The 18,939-nt window shown below is 41.1% G+C and overlaps 1 protein-coding gene across 4 annotated transcripts in view; it reads right to left on the minus strand.

Annotated features, from left to right (window-relative positions):
• Positions 1–3,129: 3,129 nt before the first annotated feature.
• The window catches only part of LOC146797537 (uncharacterized), a 117,743-nt gene continuing 101,933 nt past the window's right edge, over positions 3,130–18,939 (minus strand). For 2 of the 4 annotated variants that reach the window (XM_085627567.1, XM_085627566.1), the window contains 2 exons: positions 7,893–8,058; positions 3,130–3,567 (listed from right to left, as the gene is read on the minus strand). In XM_085627567.1, coding sequence (XP_085483693.1) covers positions 3,565–3,567; positions 7,893–8,058 — 169 coding nt within the window. In that variant the 3' untranslated portion in view covers positions 3,130–3,564. The remainder of the gene's footprint in view (positions 3,568–7,892; positions 8,059–18,939) is intronic. The other 2 variants (XR_014969004.1, XR_014969001.1) reach the window with 1 other exon arrangement.

Raw genomic sequence — 18,939 nt, forward strand, 5'->3', positions numbered from 1 at the left:
TGAAAAAGAAGGTGTGAGTTTTATTAAGGTCACCAACAAATATCTTGGATGAGTTTCATTTTGTACGGTTGGACTGCAGGATCCACCAGTGACTGAAGAGAAGCCCAATAAATAAAACACAAAGGAGGAGGTGCAACAACTGGAGGGGTGGAAGGAACTAGAAAAGGAGAGGGGGAGGATTATGTGGCTAGAAGGACCAGGAACAGCAAAATGTAATAATGGAGAAAGTGGTTGAAAAAACTGTAATTTATATGACTAGTGATCAATTATTGGTAGCTGAAGCACACATTTTGTCCTTAGGACTTTTGTATTGTCCCAAAACATGTCTCAACTATTCTCAGACAAGAATAGACATGTATAAATATATACGAAAACTTAAAATGCAAAAATATTTTAAAACTAGAAATGATCACTATGTCCCTAGACCGCAATCGTATACCCACACAGGTTTCGACAACCTTCTAATAAGTGATGTAAATATATTAAGTACCCAGCTCAACCATGAAAATAATCTGTAAGTGACTACAGGCAACCACGATGAACAACAAACTATTCAATAGTTAAATCTGGAAGTTAGTCAGTTGTCAGGAAGTGACTTGAAGCACTAGTCCAGATTTGTTCCACATTTGCCACATGATATTATTGATTTGTTTTTGGAATGTGTAATTGATGAATTGAAAAAAATTGAGTGTAAAAAGTTCTAATAGTAAGTGAAATGAGGGAATAAGAAAGGGTGAAACCATAGAGCAATCAATAATTTAGCTTAGAGAAAGAATTGTATCATAAAATTGTCAGACAAGAGAGGTAACATAATGCCATGGCCTAAAGACGTGCTTACGTGAAGCATATAGCCAGTTACTGAATGGGGTATGCTATGAAAACATTGGTAAAAGTGAATATATGCAAGATAATAACAATTACCATAAGACACTTCTGATATGGCAGGAAAGTGAATTACTCAACCATGATAAATACACATTTTTGAAGGTAGACCATCCTAATTATCAGGTTCTTTTGACCTTATCCGAAGAATACACAAGAACATGACAAACCCTCCAGTTCATCCTAATATGCCTACAATAGGAAACTTACTAGAGAACACATGTAAGTACATTGATAGCTTTCTTAGAATGCTTGTGCAAAGCCTGCCACCATATTTACAGGTCACAGCAGACCTTCTCAGGCCTATTTTCTTTTATATCAGTTGGGAAAAGGAGTTCCTGCTAATACAATGAATGTGTCTCCCTATATACAATGGTCTCAGGAATCTATTCACGACCCCAGATCACGTTCTCTGAAGTTTTTCCGCCATATGAAGATGCTTGTTGAAATGATGTAAATCTGTCTGAACAAGAATATCTCCATATTTAACAATGAATGGCTCAGACAGAAGAATGGTACTGCTATGGTCTCCTGTTTCACCCACAGCGATGCCAACTTGCATAATAGCCAGTGGGAGGAACAGGTGATCCATAGCACTAATTGGAATGCTGGTCAGACCATCTGATTTGCGCCGGAGAAATTTAGATGCCTTGTTTAATACATAGAAAGGCCTCAAGATAACAGTGGAAGAGTTTACAATCACAATTATTTGCAATAATCTAAATTTTCAGGTCACAAGCACCATTAGTGAAACAGACGTAGTTTTCTTAGATTTGGAAGTAATGATAGTGAACATGATGATATGTACAAGGACGTATCGAAAGCCAGCAACTGGAAACAGTCTGCTGCATGCAGACAGCCTTCATCCAGTTCCCCTGAAAGAGAACATACCCTTTGGCTAGCTCTTACATGCCAAGAGGAACAGCAGCAATGAGGTATTATATGGTACTGCAAGTGAAGAAACCCTTCAGAGATTCAGAGGCTGCAAATGTAGGTAAGGTACACTGGACACTTCACCAGAAAGGGTAAAAAACATAAAAAGAGAAGATATACTCCATAAAACAGCCAATAATGCAGAGACAGATATAAAGGCACATAGGTCATAACCACATACAGCAAGGAATACACGTCTTTGAGGCAAAATGTTCAAAAGTACTGGCCCATCTTGGAGGGCTACCCAGTGATAGTTGACAAGATCATGACCAAGCCTGCATTGACATTCAGAAGACCAGCTTCCATGCGTGGTATGCTTGTACACAGTGATTTCAAAAGAGAAGTGGCAGATAGCTGGTTAAAAAAGCAAATGGGTTTTGTCAAGTGCATGAAATGTAAAGCATGTAAACATGTAAAGAACATTAAATCAATTGATAACCAACTATTGGGCACTGTAAAGTTTCCCAAGAATCACTATAGTTGCAGGGATGATCATATGGTCTATATGCTAACTTGCCCATGCAAGAAAAGATAAAGAGGAAGCACAAAACTGTCAGATCATAAGAGACTATTTCAACACCCAAGAACCAGGGGCGGCTCCTCTGTTTGAGCGAAGAAGCGTCACCCCACTTAAAAATCCCTCCAAAAGCCCGAGATGAAAAATTAAATTACCATTTTATTTTTCATCCTCCAGTCCTGAACCAAGCATCAGGATGGGGACGGGGCCGCTGCTGAATGACAGCAGCAGGGAGGAGGGTGGGCTGTGTGTGCACTTTTCAAAGTGAGTATGTCCCTTTGGCATGCCGTTTCGAGGCAGTTATTGGTGCTCGCCCCTAACCCCCAATAAAAATTAAAGATGAGCGTGTCACAGGTGGTCACCGGGACACGCAAAAAAATACCAAAGAAAAACAGAATATAAGAATAATAAATGAGTGACAGGAGATGCTTGTTTATTATTCACTACTCAAAGAAAGGAATGCCCTCATAATGCACTGCAAAGGCATTTTACTGATGTTCTTTAGCCTGTTGTGCCCTTAGCAAAGTCAGGGAGTACACAAAGCATTTGTTTTTAATGTTGTGGTGGATTATAGGAAGTATAGCAGCCCCCAGCAACATAAAAAAAAAATAGTAAGTCTCCTGGGTCATTAAATCCATGACCGCAGGAAGGTTACCATATTTTTTAAAGCATCCAGGCTGGAGCTCTATGTTCTTCAGCTGGAGTGCAAAGCCCTCTTGTGGTTAGTTTTATGGTAGCATTTTTGTGGACTCAAAAATTTTAATAGAAAGGTTCAAAGACATGTTAATATTTTTTTAAATAAAACTTTATTAAAATGTTCATGACAATCATTTTTATTAAACATTGCACTGTGTGAATTAATGAAATATACATATGACTATAGTTATTGGAGTTTTTTTGACAAAGATAATACGTGCTTTATATATGATGATATGCTGACCCCTTGATAAAGCCAATAGGCCTACTTTTTATGTTGGTTTTCTGGCCCTTTAGCAAAGTCAGTAATTCTTCCTTACTTAAAATAACACCCTTCATATTGCAGCATCACAGAGCCAGCCTGCTGGAGTTGGGTCAAAGGCCGTGTGCATGGGGGGTTGGTGCCAGCTCCATCCCACGCCGTGCGTGGCTAAAGACCGTGCACCAAGAGGGGTTTGGGTGTAGGCCCTGCGTCCAACCCCACACCAGCCTCTACAGTTGATATCTTTCTTTATTTTTTTTAAAAACATAGAAAATCACTGCAAAAAAACAAAGGTAAAGTGACATTATAGGAATTGTAATAATATGTTATTTAACATTTTTTTTAAACCTTAGAAATTTACTGAAATAAACAAAGTTTAAAGGAACGTTAAAGTTAGGTGAAAATGTTAATTAGAATATACATTTTTAAACGAACAACACCACTAAAATTCACCCGTTATAGTTATCTCACTATAGCTAGTGCTCTAAATAAACATAAGTCACGCCTTCGCCATGCACTGCTTAATATCCCCCATATTGCATCACTCTTGACATGTTCTATGACATAATTTAGAACATCACTGCAACATCTGAAATTACATCATTGATAACAATATTGTGCATGGTGGGGGTCGCAAGTTATAGTTAATTATAGTTACTAGGATCAAATCCTGTTGTTGGATTCTGGTCGCTAATGAACTAACCTCAGGTGTTATCATCACAAATAAGAGTTCTTACTTGCTATATTGTGTTTTGGATATAAATTCCTTACTTTAGAGTCTGCAAAAATGGATAAAGAAAATTGTCCAGTCTACCCAGATGTTTTCGATTACATTTCAATTAATTAGTTCGGGTCTAGCTAGCGCTATATCAGAATCAAAATAATAATAATTATAATGTTATTAATATTAATAATAAACAGGTCTCGCTAATGGATCCGCTGGATCCATAAGTAAATTTGGTAAAACATACAATTTAGGAATGTGAGAATTATCCTAGTTCAAACTCTGAAATTCAAAAAAGTTTTTGAGGTCCTGTTTTTTTCAGCCTAGAAGTAAATCATGTTATCAATCAATAAGATCTCGGCAGTATACCTTAACAACTTTGTGATGACGTTTAGTTTCACCCAGTTTTCTATGTTCCTCACCCACATACTCTCCCATACACAAAACCAACACATTGCCACCCTTACCAGAGGGCTTTATTATGTAGTGGTATGTTAATGATTTTAAAGCTTTTCTGTTCGCCAAAGAAAGATTCAATTTTTTTTTCATATAACTCCTTGATTTGTTTTGAGTTGCATCCACCATATTATCAAGGAACACATTAAATACAGTAATAGTTGCATTATTTTAGATCTAGATTTAAAACCACAAGTACTACTCATGTTAGTCTGTATATACATATCATTCAACATATTGACAGCATCTGTATCATTTCCCATTCCAAATAATCTGCTGTCTCCCACGATTTCTGTCTGCTAGTCTTTGCTGCTAACAATCTTTCTACATCACTGATATGTAGTTTATGTCTAGTCCTTTCCTCTCTGTACTTGATTTGCTGTGGATTTTTCTTATGTGCAAATCAGTGAACCTTTATCACTTTCATTTTTCTAACAAAATAGAAAGCATCAATTTCCAAATAATCGAAAATTTAATTTTGGCAAAAGAAAAGCCCCAATTCCAATGAATCAATCTCAAAATAAATGTATAACATGAATAGATAAATTAATGAACTTGCTGTTGTATTTCGGTTATCTCGTCCTTCAACTCCCTATTTCACTCTTTACTTGTCTTGTTGCATATCCTGATCAATATTCCTGTGGCTTCCCCATCTCACGTGTCTCCTGAGATTACTTCTCTGCCACCTTTTGGTCTAACTCGTTTTTTTCTGCTGTATTTTCTGAACTTTTTGTAGCTTTATGAATTAATTTAAAATACTGCCCCGCATGGGCGTCAGTTCATCAGAATGCCAGGGATAGATGAGTGACATCACACACCATTTATCTTTACTTTGAGTCACACACACACACATGCTTAAACATACACACCCATTTACACACTAAGATAAACACACTCACCTACAAGCATGCATTCAATATACATTTAAAACCTTTTTTTACTTATCTTCGTTGTCAGATGGGTTCATATTCCAGCTAATTAAACTCCATTGTTATTACATTAATAGTAAATAATTAGTGAATAATATTATTCACTATTTGTGTAATAAAAGTTTGACAGAAAACCATGAAAATTGAGCTCCGGACGACGTCCATTAGGGTGAGCTGTTCCTGTGTTCCAGACACTGATTCTGCCACTTCTGAGACCAGGGGTCGCAAAGGGAGGGCCAGGGGTAGCAAGGGGCAAGCAAAGGGTCACAGATGCGACCACTGGCGATCCCTAAATGAGATCCATGCTGGCCCGACGTGTTATGTCATTTGATAAGCCTCGGCGCTGACGCTGGATCCATTTTACGGAAGATGGCTACCGAGAGTCTAACTGGGATGCCGCATTCTGCATGGCTTTTCAATGGCCTGCGCTCCTTTTGCTGTCACCAGGGATGACGTTACCCCTTCTCCCTCTGCCCCTCTCCTTACCACTCACCTAATTCCTGATTCCCATTGGCTGTGACTTCAATTTCTGTGCCTGTGATGTCAGAATGTAGGCCAGAAGCTTGTCTCCAAGCTTTGTGATCCCACCAGAGGTCCATGTGTTCAAGACTCACTGTAAATGAATGGCCGGAAGTATGGCCATTGATGGTGCATGGGTGTGTTTCCCTGGTTTGATAGCTTGCCACAGTGGTTGCCTGGTTCACTGAGGGTGGATGACCAGGCTTGAAGGCACCATGAGAAACTAGAAATGAGCGCACAACAAGTTGTATCTATCTATATGCTTGACTTCACTGTCTAGATCTCCTCTTTGGCTCCCCGCATCAGGCATGCCTTCATGCAGTCAGGGAAGGAAGACTGCTGGCTAGATTGCTGCTATGCCATCAGCAGCATCTGAGCCTATTGGGCACTATAGGTAACTGCAGGAGACCACCAAGGGAGACACAAAGGAGGAAGTAGAGGGGTAATAGACTACATAATCAGGAGGCTAGTTGCTGCAACTAGAAAGAGCGGATCTTCGGAACAGATTTTACTGGGCAACAGCAGATAGAAATGACCGTGTAATTCCATAAAGGGACCCACAAGTGCAAACCGGAACACTGAAATGCTGCTTCTGCCAGGTTTGTGCTAACCTGGCAATCCAGATCCCACAGAAGCGATGCCAATCTCCTCGCTTCCTCGAACCAACTGCTAACCATATTAGGAGCTCCAAACTGGTCAGCAGTAGACCCTGGGAAAGGGCAATTGGTCAAGTGAGAGAAACAAATACTGGATAACTTTACATTGTGTTATACTCTTGCATAGCCTTTTCTCTGTGTCATTAAGGAATGTGGAACACGATTGTATTCCTGACTCTAGAAGTTTGAAGCTCTGAGACTTTCTAGAGCTGAGATGTCAAAAGTACCTCCATTGTAGATGCAGGAGAACCCTAGAACTACAATACCTGTTTTTCCATTGATAAATACAGTTAGTGATTTGTTAGGTAAATCAGTGCTTTGAATGATTCTTAATATAATAAAACCTTCAGCTGTAACATAAGGTATATACATTAAAATGTAACCTTCCCTTGTAACAACAATCAATCACTTCCTCACCCATTTCTATAGCATAATGCCAAATTGTGAATAAAAACATAAGCAAGTAGATGCAAACGAGGATCCTTTGATCTCCTCTTGTTGACAAAAATACTGCAGGTTAGAGTTCATATCGTAGGGGGTGGGATACATCCCAAAGAATAATATTCGAAATACAAAGTCTAAGTCTAAATGTCATCCCAGAACACTACTTTCAATATGAAAATAGTCCAATTGTGACAAGATTCTGCCTGTAGAAACTAGTATATTGGTTGCTTAACAAAGAGCACTCTGATACACAAGGACCTTATATTCCATGAATCCAAGATGGCAGCCACCATTGCAAGTCTAATGAGAGTCCTGCAGCTTTTTGGAAGTTGTAGTCTATTCTGTTTTTTGCCTAGGCCATGCCTCACAAACGCAAACCCTCACGCTAAGTGGCTCCCACAATTTGCATGCTCTGCAGAACTCTCCAGCTTCGAAAGGAATCAACACATGAAGTGTGTCGAAGCACATCCGTTTGCCTGCCTGTTATCACAAATGAGCATGGTCTCTGTACTACAATGACAGGTTCTGGCAAGTCTAGAACCGGTCAACAGCAGGCACCTGGAGACTTAACTAACGAAGACATTTATTTTACATACTAGTGGTAGCATTCAGAATGTACCACTTTTGTTTTACTGACTGCACTCCATAGTACTATAAATTTACAGTTTTTCTGTTGTGACCTTATACAGTATCAGTCAGGCTGTATCAGTTGTACATTCCAGAAGAGAGTTATTTGAATGGAAGCATGAGGCTGCTAGAAATTAGGAGAGGCTGAGAGCATTCATCACTAGGCCTACAGTAAATCCAGGTGTCCCCAAAAAAGAAAGGCAGAGAGGAAAAGAGAGAATAGGCTTGATATTTTTTTAGATCTCACCTCTAGCTTTGCCTGTAGACAACAATTCAGAAAGTGCACAAAATATACAGGGGGCAGACATTGACGAGCAGTCCTCTGGACTGGTAGGTGCCAGGGATCCTGAACTGATGCCCAGAAATGAGATTTCTGATGAATTGTCAGACGCAGGCATGGGATATGCTTTAGCCTGCAGAAAGACAAAGTAAATAATATACAACATTACAGTATGAGGCCCTGCAATGAGGGTAATGACAGTGGGTGAGGCCATTTCAAACCTTCCCAATGAAAACAAAAACATACCAAATGGAGGGACAGATTCTCCTCTGATGGAGTCTAGCAATGATTTGGCCGCAAATTTTCCACAGCTGAGGAAATAGGACCCCCTACTGAAAGTCAAGACAGTATTAGTATGTGCCAGAACCTGAGAAATAGATACCTTCAACAGTAAACCTTCAGCAATATTAACACACGCCCTCCTGACTTTGCTTCATATGTCCTGGAAGAAGGGTTGAGCTATTATTTGCTACACCATTCTTCTTACTCCTTGGGAGCTCACGTTGTTAATGGGATGCTGCGTGGCTAGGATGCTGTGTGTTGCTGCTGAGCTCCTGTTCCTCCCTACAAACACTTTAGATTTTAAACATACTTTCCAGTGTTACCTGTGAGGAAGTGTAAAAGCTGATCTTGACTTATACGACACACATACAATTACAGTGAAAGAGAATGAATGTGCACTTTTACATGTTTAGAAAGATGACACAGAAACTTACAAAAAGTGATGTCAGCACTGTAAAAGCTTGCTTGATGTAGGTTGAAACTGTTGGATTAAGCAATTAGCAGATATAGGAGGTTTAAGTAACCAAATACTTTATATTATCATTGATAAGAAATGTTATGAAAATAATGACAACTTAGCACTGCTATTTGACTTCATTGAAGAGTGCTCTAACAAACTCGTTTTTGGTGCAAATCTTAATTGGAAAGAGATGTTTGTAAGTACTTAACATAGTGTACAATGTTTACATCTAGAAACAAATTTGATTTAATGATATTTAGAATTAATCTACATGTTGCTACTTTTTAGGGTTGTAGAAGTAGGCCATAATTAAAGATGAGCGTTTCATTCAAGTTTTACTGAAAAACATTTCAGAATGCTTTTAAATAATGACTTATTTTATTACATTCAAACTTAGATTGCGATATTCTATAGTACTAAAGAATGAAATGTTGAATATAAACACTCTAGGATGTATTTCTCTTTAGGCTACAATTTGTGACAGCCTTGTGCAATGGACTTGATATGTTCACAAATGTTGCATTATTTGTTCTAGTTTCATATGAAATCTTCCCTTAATACAAAGACAGTTTTCTTTTTTCCTTGTGTATGAATGGTGGGAAAGAGACCGTTCCCCTACATCTGTAAACAGTTGAAATTCAATGAGCTATGGGACAACTAACCCGTGAGGATACATGGACATTTGTTTCTCATGATGAATGTGGGAAATTATGTTGAAGTAACAATTTGTACTTGGAGAGACGGAAGGGACGACCATGTGATGATCACACCATGGTGGACCCACCATTGATGTCATTGATGACAACTTCAAACTATTTTACCACAATGCACAGGAGGAGAACGCTTTTTGTCCTTTGAGGAAAGCTTACGTCTAAGCTCAAGCTGCCCTTTGGCATTTCTCCTTGCCTCCTACATGCCATTTCCTTTATGCCCTTTTGCTATTTTCTCTTGCTGATGAACTGGCTTACTGGACAATTTGGAGCGGTGTGGTGAGACACCACACTTGTATTTTCCTGATTTATGCTCCATACCTTTGCTTTATCTATGGACTTTGCCCCATGTGGACTTTAGCTTGATCCCCTTTATCCATACTTAGAGAATCTTTGAGAACCAACTTCTTGCTTTATTGGTGGTAGAGATCATATTGAATGATTGTATAGAAACCATCCTCTTATAGATTCTGTTAGTGAGGGTTAGATTATCTTAACTAAATGTGTGACTTTGTATTCTAAATTTTTAGATAATATGACTGAGCTTCTTAAAATGTTACTTATATGTATTGACTTTGGATCTTTAATATAATAACCAAATACTTTATAGAGTCTTATTGTGCATAATGTTATTTTACAGAAACTGTGCTAAACTTTAAATGCATAACAGTGATAGTCATAGGTTATTTTCAGAACATCAGCTTCTTTTTGTCTTGTTCTGTGTAGCCATGCAGAGCTCTTAGTTGACATAGTTCTTGTTAGACTAAACTTCTTCACAAGGTTCAGTCTACCAATTGCTATACTTTATTTCTATGGCATGGTTTTGAGAGTGATTTATCTGAACCTGGTTACCAATTTGTGAGTTGGCTATCAATTAGTGGTCCTCATTGGGTAGCTGACAGTTGGACATCCTGTGTCCTCACCCCTCACTAGGCCAGAGAATGGTCCATCGGAGGACCATTGTCTCTGAGGTTAGATGCTGAGTCTGAGTAAAAATTCTACTCCTTAGGCCCAGTAGGAGGGATGAGGTTAAAAAGCTTACAGCACTCTCAGAACTTGGTAGCAGAGTAGTGGTTTTGTTTAGTGACAATAGGGGTTTAGGGTGTCCAAAATAGATTTTCCTGTCCAGTCCAAAAGCCCCAAAATCCCATGGTTTGTCAGAAGGATTGATGGAGTCGCTGACGAATTTCGACTACTTGTAGCAGCAAACGGAGTGTGAGTATTAATAGGCTTGTGCGTTGGAATTGCTTTGGCTTAAAATTGCAGTGTTTAAAATGGCTATGTGTTGATTGCGCGAAGTGATGAAGTGGTTAAAGTCCATATAATGGTTAGAGTCCATGTACGATTGTGGCACTTCATGCAAAAAAGCTGAGGTTGTAAACAACTCCGTTTGTGGCCTAAGATCTTGGGATAATATAGACCAATGTGGTGGTCCTAGTGTAGAAGAAACTAAGTATGTTGTCTGCTGTGTTGTGGTGTTTGTCGTGAGATGTCGTCAACAACATCTTCTAGAATGGCACTTCCTTTTGTGTGTTAGTGGTAAACAATTGGTATAGTTTATCTCAGGTGCATAGGAAATTACTGTATCAATTTAGGGGTGAATTCCCACTGGTCTAGGTTTCATTTTAAGTGATTGAGAAATAGCTATAGAAACAAGATTATTTTGTACTACCTTTTGAATGAGAGCCATTCTTCCTTTAGTGAAGCAGACAGTTTTATGTTGAAGAGCTTGTGTATTGTCTTGTTTGCTTGCTTAGTAAACACCCCAAAGAAAATTGCAAAGGAGGGTTTACTGCTGCAAGGAGCGAGTCTGATGTCAGAGTGTGTTGTGTGTGATTGGTCAGTTGGTGTAAACAGTAAAGGCACACTTGGATTGGTTGACAACATCATAGAAAATAACTCTGCGATTGGTCGATATTGCCAAACTAGAGAATTGTGGTAGAATTTAATTTCCTGATTTTGCAGAAGTTATTTGTGAAGTACGATATTGAATAAAATGAGGTTTTTTAAAGCTTTACGAAAATTGATAAAGGGAGATGTGACTATACCTGTGAGAACAGGCGAAGAGACACCACTTGAGGGTACACCAGCAACATTGTATTAATGGATAAAGGATAACACCTATGTCTTTGGCTTAAATATTGGCATGAAATTACAGTCAGACTCCGATGGATACACCGGCACTGAAGGCTCCCCACTACAGGACCCGCAACTTTGCATCAGAAATCATCCTACCAGGGATTAACTCCACTAGAGACATTTCCCGGTGTCCTCTACTGCCCAGGATTATCAGTGTAAATTCTCTGTAAGATCCCCGTTTGCTTGACTATTCGAGTTTCTACACTTACACCTTAAATTCTCTAAAGCGCTTCACTGGCTTCCATAACTTGCCCTGAAGAAGCCCATGCTTGGGCGAAACGCGTTGGCTGCACTGAACTCTGAGCATCTCAAGATTAAAGATCAGCTAAGAACACAAGCTTCAGCGTAGACTCTCTAATTAACTGTACTTTGTATATACACTGTGAAATCTATAACGTATTGCCTCTCATACCCTTGTGAATGTGAGTTTAATGTATGGTCTCGTGGCAGCTGGCCATCTGAGGTGGGCAATACCCTTACTACTACTGTGTGACATGTCTAGGCAGTGCAGTCACCTATAACCCAGCTGCTTTCCTCCATGTTCTACAACTTGCAAGCATGGTTGTGTGCACCGATAAAGCTCAAGCCAGGCAGATTCAGAATTCAGGATGACATGAGGCCATGTCAAAGCCAATAGTAAGAACTTCATAATACTTATCAACGTACAACACAATGCACATTTGTGCACCACTACTTACAGCATCACATACTTCATCTCTCAATGTACAACACAGAGCACTTTTGTGCACCACTACTCATAACACTTCACTTCGAGACCAAAAAGGTACATTCCACACTTCTCTCTCCCTCATGCTTTCAAATGCACATCCCACACGTTCTGTTCTTGGCAAGGCTGTTCTACTCCGTGACAGCTCCCACTCAAAGACTGCAAGAGTAAAACCTTTAAGAGAAACAAGGCATGTGCAGGACACCGTACATTCAAGCTGGGATAAAATAACACACCAAAGTCAATTAAAATAATGGTAGTCAAAGGTCATCACAGGGTGTGAGACCACAAGAGTGCCTCTAGCACCACAGGTAGTTGGGCAAAAAAGAAAGAAGTACAGAAAGTCAGAATGCAGAATCTTCCTGTCATGATTGAGGAAGCTTTAGGTGAAGTACAGATGCTACCTGTGACGGAGGTACCCGGTGGAGGGTATGTTTCATGGACTAAAGCTGCTATTTTGTCATTTACAAATGATTTCCTAAAATTGAGAGACAATCCCACAGAATGGTATAGACAGATTGAAAGGTCTGTGAAAATCTTAAAAGTCCTCTGGATAGATTTGAATACCCTGTTTGACATTGTGGTTCTTGGAGATTTGTGGACTGAGTGTATACATTCTGTTGATTGGCCTGAAGAGAACCAGATAGGGATCCTAAAACAGGTTCCCCATCTCCAGGGGTATTAAAGAAATAATAGCAGGTAATTACTTTCTTGAAAACAAATATTTCTCCCAAAGAAATCGGTTGGCAAAAGATTGACAGAATTACTGAAGAACTTAAAGAGTCAGTTTACTCTTATTATGAGAGATTAATTCAGGTTTTCAGACAGCATAGTGAAATGAAAAATGTGACAGAGAAAAATATGAAGCAAACACAAGGAGATGACGGACTGAGCGCTGAAACTTTTCAGACGATCACACCCAGTCACAGATCTGGGTTGTTCACCCTAAGTTGTCAGGGTATGCCCAGACGTGGGTCCCTTGCTCACTTTGCCACTGGATTTAAGCTAGCCTGGCTGATGAGGGGTGTTACCCCGAATTCAGTCTCAGGATGCATGTTTCGGTTCAGGGAAGACCTGGCTTGGCTGTTCGGACTGGACTGTTCCCATAAGGCACAGGGTCAGGGCTGATTTGCAAATAGCTGGGTCTGAACTGAGGTGGCGAAGTGAGCTAAAGAACGATGATGGATTCAACCCAGATCTGTGACTGGGGCTGAGTGTCTGAAACGTTTCAGCGCTCCGTCCACCATCTCCTTGTGTTTGCCCTAAGTTGGCAGGGTATGCCCGACTTGGGTCCCTTGCTCATTTGTCACTGGATTCAAGCTAGCCTGGCTGATGAAGGGTGTTACCCAGAATCCAGTCCCAGGATGCTTGTTTCCGGTTCAGAGAAGACCTGGCTTGGCAGTTTGGGCTGGACTGTTCCCATGAGACACAGGGTCAAGACTGATTTGCATATAGCTGGGTTTGAACTGAGGTGGCAAAGTGAGCTAAAGAACAATGATGGATTCAACCCAGATCTGTGACTGGGGGCGAGTGTCTGAAAACTTTCAGTGCTCTGTCCATCATCTCCTTGTGTTTGCTTTGTTCGCCCTAATTTGGCAGGGTATGAACAGACATGGGTCCCTTGCTCACTTTGCCACTGGATTCAAGCTAGCCTGGCTGATGAGGGGAGTTACCCCAAAACCGGTCCCAGGATGCTTGGGTCTGGTTCAGGGAAGACCTGGCTTGGCAGTTCAGGCTGGGCTGTTACCATAAGGTACGGGGTCAAGACTGATTTACATATAGCTGGGTCTGAACTGAGATGGCGAAGTAAACTAAAGAACGATGATGGATTCAACCCAGATCTGTGACTGGGGGTGAGTGTCTGAAAAGTTTCAGCGCTCAGTCCATCATCTCCTTGTGTTTGCTTTGTTCGGCCTAAGTTGGCAGGGTATGCCCAGACGTGGGTCCCTTGCTCATTTGTCACTGGATTCAAGCTAGCCTGGCTGATGAAGGGTGTTACCCAGAAACCGGTCCCAGGATGATTGTTTCCGGTTCATGGAAGACCTGGCTTGGCAGTTTGGGCTGGACTGTTCCCATGAGACACAGGGTCAAGACTGATTTGCATATAGCTGGGTCTGAACTGAGGTGGCGAAGTGAGCTAAAGAACGATGATGGATTCAACCCAGATCTGTGACTGGGGCTGAGTGTCTGAAACGTTTCAGCGCTCCGTCCACCATCTCCTTGTGTTTGCCCTAAGTTGGCAGGGTATGCCCGACTTGGGTCCCTTGCTCATTTGTCACTGGATTCAAGCTAGCCTGGCTGATGAAGGGTGTTACCCAGAATCCAGTCCCAGGATGCTTGTTTCCGGTTCAGAGAAGACCTGGCTTGGCAGTTTGGGCTGGACTGTTCCCATGAGACACAGGGTCAAGACTGATTTGCATATAGCTGGGTTTGAACTGAGGTGGCAAAGTGAGCTAAAGAACAATGATGGATTCAACCCAGATCTGTGACTGGGGGCGAGTGTCTGAAAACTTTCAGTGCTCTGTCCATCATCTCCTTGTGTTTGCTTTGTTCGCCCTAATTTGGCAGGGTATGAACAGACATGGGTCCCTTGCTCACTTTGCCACTGGATTCAAGCTAGCCTGGCTGATGAGGGGAGTTACCCCAAAACCGGTCCCAGGATGCTTGGGTCTGGTTCAGGGAAGACCTGGCTTGGCAGTTCAGGCTGGGCTGTTACCATAAGGTACGGGGTCAAGACTGATTTACATATAGCTGGGTCTGAACTGAGATGGCGAAGTAAACTAAAGAACGATGATGGATTCAACCCAGATCTGTGACTGGGGGTGAGTGTCTGAAAAGTTTCAGCGCTCTGTCCATCATCTCCTTGTGTTTGCTTTGTTCGGCCTAAGTTGGCAGGGTATGCCCAGACGTGGGTCCCTTGCTCATTTGTCACTGGATTCAAGCTAGCCTGGCTGATGAAGGGTGTTACCCAGAAACCGGTCCCAGGATGATTGTTTCCGGTTCATGGAAGACCTGGCTTGGCAGTTCGGGCTGGACTGTTCCCATGAGACACAGGGTCAAGACTGATTTGCATATAGCTGGGTTTGAACTGAGGTGGCGAAGTGAGCTAAAGAACAATGATGGATTCAACCCAGATCTGTGACTGGGGGCGAGTGTCTGAAAACTTTCAGTGCTCTGTCCATCATCTCCTTGTGTTTGCTTTGTTCGCTCTAATTTGGCAGGGTATGAACAGACATGGGTCCCTTGCTCACTTTGCAACTGGATTCAAGCTAGCCTGGCTGATGAGGGGAGTTACCCCAAAACCGGTCCCAGGATGCTTGGGTCTGGTTCAGGGAAGACCAGGCTTGGCAGTTCAGGCTGGGCTGTTCCCATAAGGTACGGGGTCAAGACTGATTTACATATAGCTGGGTCTGAACTGAGATGGCGAAGTGAACTAAAGAACGATGATGGATTCAACCCAGATCTGTGACTGGGGGTGAGTGTCTGGAAAGCTTCAGTGCTCCGTCCATCATCTCCTTGTGTTTGCAGAGAAAGATGTGAGACATTTTGTTTATAAATGTGTGAATGTTTTGAGTCCCGAGTTTACGTCTGTGATTCAGCTGTATTTGCTATGTTGGCGAAAACAAACCGATTGATGAGATTTTACACTATGACAAATATTGTGGCAATTAATTTGAATTGAAACATAAAAAGCTAAAGTAATAATTAATGGTAGAACAAATGAGAGCTGTATGAAAAGGTCAGAATCCTTTTGACAATACAGTTCCAACACAGGGAGAATTTAACAGAGTTCCTGTGATGCAGGGTGTTAGTGGTATCTAGCAACAGAAAATTCTAATACATCCCAATCAATGCAGATACTCCAAGATCCAATGCCTAAACAGAATGGTCAGGTACAAAGATACAATGTTTAGAATCAGCAGATGAATAGTAAGTAATTCATAGCAAAATCAAGATGCATCACAGCAATATTTGATTCAGACAGACAACATTGATCAGGACCCTTCCGCCTGACAGTCCTTGAGAGGGGACAAGGACTGCGTGTTTGGTGTAGCCTTATAGGTAGCCAAGAGTGGTCCATATGTGGATGGTGTGGTAAATGAAAACCATGTTTCATTCCTTGTTGACACTGGTGCTACCCGCTCTACAGTGAGAATAGCAGAGGTTCCTAACCTACCCCTCTCCAGAGAAAGTATCCAAGTTGTAGGAGTTCCATATAAACAATTGTCCACCTCTATTTCAGAATTAGTTCCTTTGAGGATGAACATCGATTTGTGGTGTGTAATTTCATTAAATCCCCTTGGATGAGATTTGTTATGTAAGTTAAATTGTTCCATCTAGTGCTCCAAAAAAGGTATTGAGTTTCATACCAATGATGAAGGTATTGTTTTTAAACTTTCACAACAGAAATCTGACCAATTCTAACCAAAGAGGATCTACCCATTGAGCTGAGAGACACCGTGTTGCCTAAAGTCTGGGACTTTTTACGTAAAGATTTTGAACTAATCAAAGGTGTTGAATCAGTCTGAATCACAGTCAAACCCAATGCAGAATATCAAAGAATCCTACAATAGAACTTGACTCAAGAGACTATTGCTGGAATTACCCCTGTGTTCGACTTTTTCATTATAAGCTTACAGAAGCCAAATGGCAAGTATTGTATTGTGCAGAAGTTGCTGAAAATCAGTTCCATTGTTGATTCTTGTTGTCTTGTGGTACCGAATCCAGCTGTGATACCTTGTGAAGCTGAAGGGTTTTCAGTCATTGATTTATGCCAAGCTTTCTTTTCTATACCCTTGAATGGGGATAGTCAATATCATTTTGCTTCCGTTTCGGCAATCCTGCCTTTGCATGGTGCCGAGTCCCACAAGGGTATAGGGAAAGACCCTCAATTTTTATCAGATACTCAAGAAAAAGCTCAAGTCTCTTGAGATGCTAGATTACTCAGTTTTGGTGCAGTATACTGACGACCTACTGGTGGTGTCAATACAAAGGAAGCTTTCAAGGCTGATACCATTGCTCTTCTAAATCATCTGGTCGAAAATGGACATAAAGTATCCCTCACTAAGATACAGTTTTGCCTCACTGAAGTCCTGTACTTAGGACATCACATTGAAAAAGGAGCAATGAAAGTGTCACAGGAAAGAATAGCATTGAGCCTACCAACTACCCAGAAAGCAATCTACATGTTCTTAGAATTGGTGGGCTACTGCCGACAGTGGATTCAACATTTCTCATTGAAAGCAAATTCTCTCCAGAGATTGACACACAAAGACGTGTCTATTCTGGTACCCTGGGATGACAGTTGTATGACTGCCTTCACTGAGCTGCGAGAATGCCTTTGCAGGACACCGCCTCTGGGAATGCCTGATAACAAGTGCTTTGTGTTATTTTGTAGTGAGAGAGAAGGCTGTGCTTCTTTAGTATTGACACAGATGCACAGAAGTAATCACAGACCTATTTTCTGCAACTCTTGACCCAGTGGCTGCAGCATTGCCTGGATGTTTGAAAGCGGTTGCATTTGCATGAGTGAGTCTTGAACAATGTGAAAGCATAGTCATGGGACATCCACAGAATGTGTTCATGCCTCACTCAGTTGAAATACTGTTGACCCGTACTTGGACACAGTATTTAACCAATAGTCAAGTGGCTAAATATGAGCAGATATTTCTGGGTGCAGAGTATATTACACTTAAAAGATGCACAATTTGAAACCCGTCCACTCTATTAGAACCATCATTCAATTTTATTTCGGACGGAGACCATAAAAGTGCAAAATACAGCATACAGAGAATATTAAAACCGGACCTGTACATTGGGAAAAAATGGAGTAGTACACAACATGAGGTAGAGTACAATGAGCATTAAAACTTTGGTAACTAATTGGAAGTTAAAAAAAACACTGTAGGTTAAAAACAGAACTAAAAGTATCTATAGGAACACAAACTAATAGTCCATTCTGGTTTAGGTGAACACAGGTATGGAGTAGGAACCATGACAACAAAAGCCTTTGCCTAAACCACTCGGGAGACAAGGACCACTATGCTGGCAGGTTTCTATGCTTTTTACATGCTCCGAGCCAATAAAAGGCTGCCCAGTAGACCCAAACCAATAACACGAGTATAGTTTAAAATGTTATGGAACGGTGGAGAAAAAGTTAATAATCTCTGCAGAGGTATCACACTTTCGACAAAAGCCTTCTTAATGTCCACATGTGGCCCAGGAACTTGGCAAAGGCACAAACAATTGTCCGGCTAGAATCTGCTCTTAAGATGCACAGCGCCTGGACTAATGGCGTGTACCCAGTTGTTTACAGATTGTTGTCAGCCATTTACGTCTTGGGCAAGAGTACCTGGGACAAACGAAAAACACGTAGGCAATGGACTCTATAGCAGATGTGCACTTGGGGCAATGCAGCGAGGAAGTGGATGTCTGCCTCCAGGTGCTAGTATATAAGTTTAGAGGAAGTGATCCAAAGCGGAATTGCATATAGAGTTTCCTGTTGAGGGGAATGGTGATGATTTCAAAATATTGCTCATGAAACCCAGTGATTTAAAAATTCATAAAATCCAAGGTTAGGCGTCCCCATGAGGAGTTGGTGACTGAGGCCTGGGCTACCCATTCCCAATAGTACTTCTTAAGGGTATTTTTGCTAAGGGGCGGTAAATGGTCCTTATTGTCCCAGAGGGCCTCTAG

The sequence above is a fragment of the Triturus cristatus genome, chromosome 9 (assembly GCF_964204655.1).
Source record: "Triturus cristatus chromosome 9, aTriCri1.1, whole genome shotgun sequence".
Lineage (NCBI taxonomy): Eukaryota > Metazoa > Chordata > Amphibia > Caudata > Salamandridae > Triturus > Triturus cristatus.